General features: G+C 44.4%; 1 protein-coding gene across 1 annotated transcript; it reads right to left on the reverse strand.

The window, feature by feature from the left end:
* Positions 1-155: 155 nt before the first annotated feature.
* On the reverse strand, positions 156-7,631 carry LOC146181363 (isochorismatase domain-containing protein 2-like). Its single transcript, XM_084576413.1, has 3 exons — positions 7,360-7,631; positions 3,367-3,616; positions 156-879 (listed from the first exon to the last, which is right to left on the reverse strand). The coding sequence occupies exons 1-3, from the start codon at positions 7,562-7,564 to the stop codon at positions 696-698; spliced, it is 639 nt and encodes a 212-aa protein (XP_084432539.1). The 5' UTR covers positions 7,565-7,631; the 3' UTR covers positions 156-695.
* Positions 7,632-7,893: the final 262 nt, after the last annotated feature.

Below are 7,893 nucleotides of genomic sequence, written 5' to 3' on the forward strand. Positions count from 1 at the left end.
GACCGGACACAAAAGCAGTTGTTGCTGAGCTCCCTAAAATGACTTTTTGCAGTAAAATGCCCAGATATCAAAGGCTGTTTTCATATGTGTTTGAATCACTAAAGAAGACAAAAAGCTAACGATTTACATACTATATTTAAAAGCACACAAGCACTGCACGTTTTTACAAAATAATTTATTTTATTTTTGCTCTTGATAAGTATTGGTCACAGAATCAAGCTCAGACTTTATCAATGTAAAGGAGGGAAGAGGGTTGGCATTTGCCGTTATGTGCACATTTACTGGACAGCTCCATTCTTCACGCACAGCTAATCACCGGCTCGACACAAACTAAAAAAAAACATATAGCTCTGACCACTTATATATGCAGTCCTAGGCACCTATACAGCATAACTGATTATATACATTTCCACATTTTTATAAGTGCATTTACATATTTTAGCAACACTACCAAAGTTTCTCTGAACTTTTCGTCTTTCCCATCCACTGATCTCCATCATAGCAATCCTCTGGTAGCTATAAAAACTGTTTAAATTGCATAGACTCGGAAAACCTAAACACTATAAACAGGCACTACTCATATTTCCCGTTTCAATAGTGAAGCTGTAATAATAGAAACCGACAAAACAATGCTATACTTTCACCTCCCTCTCTCAACTTAAATGCATAACTGTGATAATACGCTATGTGGCTCCTTATAAGGCACTCGTGTGTTTCTGGGTAAACCCTAGCAGCCCACTGTCTGGAGCTGACTCCATGATGAGTTTCTGCACCTCCTTGAACTTTGGGTGCGATGATCCACCCAGCAGACTCAGGATGACGCTCTCGCTCGTGGTCAGCCACGCACCGCTTGCCTTCATCCGCTCGAAGCCAAAGAACCTGTCCATCAAGGAATAGCGGAGATGACACTGGTTCCACGGGTGCAATGAATTGAGCTCGCTAGTGAACATCCATTCTAAAAACAATGCGAAGCGTGGCACACAAAGAAGCAGATGCCAAAAACTCTGACTAGGAACTCTTGGATTTTATTTAAGGAGGTGCACTCCATTTTACTCGATTCTAAGCCCCCCCCCCCCCCTCGCAGCTTTCAGATGCTTAGAGTACATCCTAAGCTCACCTGCTCAGGGAGCGGCCTTGTGGCAAAGAAGAGGAGTGAAACCTTAATGAGTTGCCAATTCTACCTGACTTAAGACTTTGAGTATACATACACCAAAAATCTCTATTTTATGGCAAGGTATGTACACCATTACGCAGCTGTTGACCTCAGCCATCCGAGCAATGCAATCTCATTTTAGGTGCAGTATGTTCTTCAGACGTTCCAATTATCATCTCAACCATTTGCGTTGATAACCAATTCCATTGAAGTCAGATTAAACTTTACAAGCTTTTTTCTTACAGCGTATGCTCTTCTAGCACAGTTTTTATGCAAGCCTCACCAAGTGGCCTAGGCCTTTTATTTGACCCAATATTTGATTCTCGATAAGGCTAAGCATCGACGGCGCTGCACTCTGCAAAGGAACTGCCCTGACAAAAGCAAAGTGCCGCAGATGCAGAAACAATTGTATTTTCTGTTCTTTCACGACTGGCGCTGTTTGGCCTAAAACGCACCTCTCGAGGGTGATGATGGGAATGCTGATCATGATGGGTGCGCTGCTCACACATTGCTTTCTAACCGAGGCAGAAACGGAAAAGGACACAAAAAAAGCAACCAATGCTATCTGCTGGGTGATCTCCACTTCGCGTAAAAAGTAACTCTGCGTTACAGGTGTCAGATTTCTTACAATCTGCTTGCTGCAAACATCGGAATATAACAAAGGAAAGGAGCAGATCATGCTTGTCACATGTGGGCTAGACTTGCTGCATTACATTTAAAGGAGTATAGACACCAAATTTATCATGCCACTTTTCTTCTTGTTAATGATGCGTAAAACATTCCTGTATATTGATCACAGCGCTACTTTATTTTCATCTATGACTGCTAAATAATTGGAAATTGAATTTTCTTTTCTTGCCATTTTAGGCTTCAGCAGCCGAGAGGTTGCTGTGGTGTCACAATCAAGTCTAGATCAGGGGCGGTATGAAAAAACTGCAAACTAATCACCGATTCTTCACACGTGATTTCGTTTCTTGAAGTAGGGTGATCTTAGTGTTTTAGTGAATTCAAAGGAACAGGAATGATTATATCGCTATTTTTTTCCATTCCTCACGTGACCTAGACAACTTTGTCATCACAGCCATCGCTTGGCTGTTGAAATGAAAACTGAAACGCGAGAAAAAAAATCGATTGCAAATTATTCAGCGACCGTAGGTCACTATTTCATACAGTAAAACCTTACACACCATTACAAAAGATAAAATTCAAACCCAAAAATTAGGTATCTATACTGTAACAGCTAGGCAAGCGCGCTTTTATTAAATATATTGCCAGCATTCAGCAACTCTGCTCAGCCTTCTCCAATATAAAAGCACAAATGAGCACCGACTGTTGCAACACTATAATGTGAAATAGAAAAAGCTTCTCTCGATTCAATCTTTTTTATTTGAACTGAAATCTGGTGCACAGATAGCATAAGATCGTCTATCCTTTCCACCACCACATTTGAATAACATAATTTTTTTTATTAGATTACGTTTGCAAATCTGCAGTGTCGGTGGCCCATGAGAAGCAAATACACAACTCGTATTGGTGGCGCCATCAGGCACCTATCCGAGAAAGATTTGTACCATATTCAAAGCTTCAATGAGAAGTGAGTGGTTCAAATAAAGGTACCTTCTTCCTTGCTGTAACAGTATTAGCCCAGAAAACATTGTTTGCACAAATGGCAACCAGTGTTCAAGTTTTATGCCCGCCAGCAAAAAAATGATTTAATCATTCCACGGATGTGCACCAAATGGCACCATTAGTTTCAGTTATGTGAAAGTTGCTCGTTATGGGTCGCCGATTCAAAGGGCACCGGTTTCTAACTAATACCAATAAAATCAGGCAAGCATGTTGTATAAACGAGAAGGATTGACAATTGTACACGATCCATGTGCCAGATTTCGGCGTGAATTAGCGGGTGGCTTAACCAAGAGCAGCATTTTAGAGTTCTCATTTAGAATTGAAACAGTCGGTATAACCAGACAAGTACAGACTGATTGGTCTTCTGTCCGAACAGTTCTGACAGTTGCGTGTTGTAAAGCAAGGCATGAGGTTGTGTACCAAGATAACTCGAGTTTTCGTAGCATTGCAGTCCCTTTATGAATAAGGAACTCGTGCACGTCTACAGGTTTGCAGAAAAAACCACAAGTAAAAAACTTTCTGGTCACAACAGCCTGCTCAGCTTTCCATCTCGGTACATTACAGGTCTGGCCAGTGTCACCCACCTGTCCACCATGGTACGTGAGGAGCAGGCATCGACGGCAATGTGCACGTTGAATCCCCGCTCGAGCAGCGCGAGCGCAGTGTTCTGAACACAGACATGCGTCTCAATACCGCACAGGACGACCGAGTCGAGCCCTTTCTCCTGCATCTGCTTGGTCACCTCAGCAGTCATCATGGAGAACTGCGTCTTCTCGATTGGCTTGATGTCGGGGAACTCTTCCAGGCCCAGTTCCGGCACTGTGCGTCCAAGGCCTGGCAAGGAAATGAAGATTAAGTTCAAAGTTAGTGTATGCATGGACACTCAAAGGATGGACAGAGTTTGCAAGCATACGCAAACACACAACCATATGTGTGCAAGGAGACAAAAACAGAGCCTGTGCTTGAATCTGTTGGCTTCCCTCATCGCCGCATGCTAGCATTGTGCTAGAGAATCAACTAGCCCAGCAGTGAGCAACCCTATACTTACTATCCAATTTTCAGTAAAGCTCTATGTACCACAGACTTTCAAATAGCAGTATTATCCAGCCTCACCGCTCACTCCACTTTTTAACAGGACAGCGTTAAAGCCCCATTCTCCAGAAAATCTGGCGTTGGCATTTTGAGCGAGATATCACAGGCATGCCTCTGGCAGGTGACATGGCCAGGCAGTATTGGTCAGTGAGTAATGTGATGTCAGGTGACCATATATGACTGGTCGCATTGTCAAGAGCTGCCAACTCGGGAAGCTCCTTTGAGATGGGAGGGTGAGAGGGAAATCAAACACACTGGTACCTGCCCTTAGATCCCTAGTCAAACATGCAGGTACATTCATATGGCTTGTTCAAAGCAGGACTATATATCTATGCCAAGTGGCGTGCTTCATATAATGTAGTAGATACGACTATATGCTAAACAGTATGTGTGAGGTAAGAGAGGCACAAATTAGGGGGTAGGCAAATAAGTGAGCGACAAAGTGCATGTATAGGAACTACTAAAATCCACAAAGGGAGCTATATAGATGAGCACCATTAACTCTGTTGCACTGTCAATAATTAGGAACAATTTTGTACAGGCAGTTCAGGTCTTGGTAGGTGCCAGCAAGTAAGTGTGCCATGACATCACAGACAGCCTCCTAACCTCAATTACAGTCTGATACAACTCAAGCCTGTAGTAACCGCTATACACAATTTTTTTGTGACAGAAAGTGTTAAACCTTTTCGAGTTGCCTGAAAAACATCCATGCCTCATACCAAGTTATAAGCACAAAAGCTTCGACACATGTGGCTTGTTTGGTATAGTCAAATGTCAAAACCTGATTTTCCTCACTGTTTTGTCACTTACATGCACTACATACCACAGCTCATACGGTTAGCACCTGCTGTTTTTTGTTAAGTTGTATACTATTAAAGCACACTGGTTATGACTTGGGCATCACCGATAAGCACTGGTTGTTTATATGGGGATTCAGGAGGTGCAAAACAGAGGCATTAATGCTTCTACATCACACCCATAATGGTGGGGATTGGATGTGCCCCCTTCCCTATTTTTCTTTACTGTTCAGCCTAAAATCTGCACTCCATGAAAGTATCATTTGGCATAACAGTAGCTGTACATGTCTGCCATAAAGACTAAGGTGGCACATCTGTGCCGACTTACTGTGCTGCTTGTGTTCAACATAATATAGGGGGTATTCACGTGACGTCACAGCTGACGTCAGTATGCAGCCGACGCCATCTTTGCGTCCTGTTCTGACTAGTATGGTCGGCGGCTTAGGTTAGCTGGTGCGCATCCGTTTGCTGTGCCGCTCTATCTTATGCCACCACCACTGTAATCAAAACTCGCTCGGCATCATGAGTGACAGTTCGAATTATCTGTAGTCTGCACGATACGGACAGAGACCTGTAAAAAAAAAAGAAAAAAAAAAAAAACTTCGGCACCGACCCGTTTGCAGTCGATGCATGGGTCGATGTGCGCAACTGAACCGTAAGCGTCGACCGGCGGCCGCGCATAAATATGTGCGACATTCATGAGTTCCTTGCGCTGTACGGACGAGCTTCGTCACAAGAAACCAACTGAAAGGCGACACACTACTCGAAGAACACAACTATGTTACAAGCGGCTGGTTAAAGAGCCGCGGTTTAAGCAGACGAACTCGCGCTGCCGTACAATGCTTATCCCAGCTAAACCGCCGAGTCCTTCTAGCTCAAATTTAGCACAGGAAATGCATTTTGTAGTCAGTATCTCTTGTACGGAACTTGTTTGGTGTACTTGCCTCATTCGATCAGAAGTCGGATGTGTGCATCGTTTGTGGCGGTAATGAGCAAACGAAACCACTGCCACAACGATGGCCTCGGTGGCGCCACCGTGCTCGTTGCGTTGCAGACTCGAAATGATTGTTTACAGCAAAACTCTTCAAATACCGTGCTGTTTTTTGCCGAACTAAGTTTCGCTTGTTATTATTTCTAAATAATTTTATAAAGCTCTTTAAACCTTCCGCAAAACTCTGCCCGCCTACGTTCCTACAGCGAATATTGCTTCGCAGACGACACAGACGATGTGACCGTCCAGAGTCGGGTACGCCAAACACAGTTTTTCGAACCCTCCGAAGGCTTGGATTGTCGAGAAACAACAAGGAGGTTTTGGCGGCGCCTGGCTGAACACGGTGATGCATGTTGTCATGTTGGTGTGCTGCTCTTTTACCTGGAATATGGCTTAAGAGTGCGGGAAGAGCAGCCATGCCCGGATCGTTGCAACAGTTCGCTGCCAGGGAACATCCGAAAGGTTCCAGCCCAGCCGATTTTCGACATATATTTCACATTTTTCGTGATACTACTTGCGCCGTTGAGCCGTGCCAGCCATACGTGACGACGCATCTCGGTGAGTTCTTTCGTTCGGGCGGAGACGTTCATCTGTACTTTCGGAACCTTAAAATGCCGAGGTCGTTCGCGCAGCTCTTCAGCTTTCGTTGTTTGCACTGTGCACGGCTACTACGGTTTACGATAGCTCAATAAACCATAGCTCAGGATGCCACCACTCGTGGAACCGCACGGCAGTACTTGATTACATATGTTTGCTCTATTCGTTCGGTGGACACAAAAATTGACTGCGCCTCAGTTACTCGCAATGCACCACGCACAGCGCGCCAGTCCCCTATATTTAGCCAAGGATGTTTAGTTGCCTCAGATCTTATAGTCTACCAAAACCCTTCATAATGACAATGATAACCAAGCCCGAAAAGAGCAATAAACATGCATATTAATATGTGGCAGAAATTGGAGTGAAAATGGGAGCTTTTAAATAAGATGGAACACGACTCAGTAGCACAAATGTTGAAGCAGTCGTGCAAATACAAGTGATGATAATTTATTTCACACATTTGGGCACCACAATTAATCACAAAAAATAGTACACACAACTAATAGCAAAAGGAATTAGTCTTGCATACGAAACAAGATACATCTTGCAGCAAATAACAGCGCTATATTGATTCGAGTTTATAGTACGTTTCGTGTTACCACAGAATCTAAAACGAAAAAAAAAAAAAAGAAAACAGTGCCCAGTGCACATAAAATATTTAGACGGCTCAGCAACAGGTCAAAGGTAGAAGATTCCATTTTCATTGGCTAATAAAAACGCCTGTTTTGACGCCGAAATAGTTCAAGGCCGCGAGTTCTACCTCTGCGAGCCTAGGGACGTATTCAAACGAGGAAATAGGCGACCGCGCGCGACTGACTGTTTGCCTGGCGAGGACTCTAATAGCGTATTCGTAACAAGAAATTCTCAATCACTATTCTCTGTGTGCCACTTTCACAGCGCCTCGCAGGAGGCTCTTGACCTCGGAATGCATTGCGGCTTATCGCCTGCGCTCGAAACGTATCGCTGTCTCACCACGAAGTCGTACTAACTGAACAAAGACAGTCCAATGCTGAATGAGCATTGCAAGTAAAGCATACCTGCCGTGTATGGACTATAGTATCAATTATCACGCCGGTGCTCGATTTTCAGCGAGCGCTTACCTTTCGGATACTGCTCGGTGACGATTACAGTCATGTCGAGCGCGCGGCCGGCCTTGAGTAACCGCTGTGAGACAGCGACGATCTGCGGGAAATACTGTATCGTCTTGCTGAATTTCTCCTGCATGTCGCAGAGAAAGATCGCCGTCTTTTGCGCCGAAAGTCGGCCAACATTTCGCACTGCCGTCTGCGTCGCCATGGTCGTCATGTTGTGTTGCTGGGTCCCTGTTTTTGTTCAAGTGGTTCACGTTAGCCTAGCCACCATACCTTCTGCTTGAAAGCAGCCAGTCGAGCGTGTCGTATTTGCCATCACCCCAGCAGTCGCCACAGTTTCGAATTTGGCGCTAATATTGATTCCACTGGTTTGTGTACTCGGAACTAGTTTTGTTCCAACGTTCTTTGAGGCGTTGGTCGGCGCAACATATGCGTCACTTTTGTGTCCAATGCGAGCCGCCTGCGTGAATAAAAAATTACGAGGGACTTTAGCGACTAAAGTAGTGAAAGACGAAAGTCTGAGTGCCGCACTCTGCTACGCAA

This window comes from Amblyomma maculatum, chromosome 8 (genome assembly GCF_055883805.1).
Source record: "Amblyomma maculatum isolate TAMU_Amacu chromosome 8, ASM5588380v1, whole genome shotgun sequence".
NCBI classification, from domain to species: Eukaryota; Metazoa; Arthropoda; class Arachnida; order Ixodida; family Ixodidae; genus Amblyomma; species Amblyomma maculatum.

Excerpts from the sequence above, each read along its gene's own strand:
- LOC146181363 (XM_084576413.1), bottom strand. The coding sequence starts at position 7,564 with ATGACGACCATGGCGACGCAGACGGCAGTGCGAAATGTTGGCCGACTT. Across the intron at positions 3,617-7,359 it reads CACCGAGCAGTATCCGAAAG|GCCTTGGACGCACAGTGCCG; the intron begins GTAAGCGCTCGC and ends TTTCCTTGCCAG. Across the intron at positions 880-3,366 it reads TCACGTACCATGGTGGACAG|GTTCTTTGGCTTCGAGCGGA; the intron begins GTGGGTGACACT and ends CTTGATGGACAG.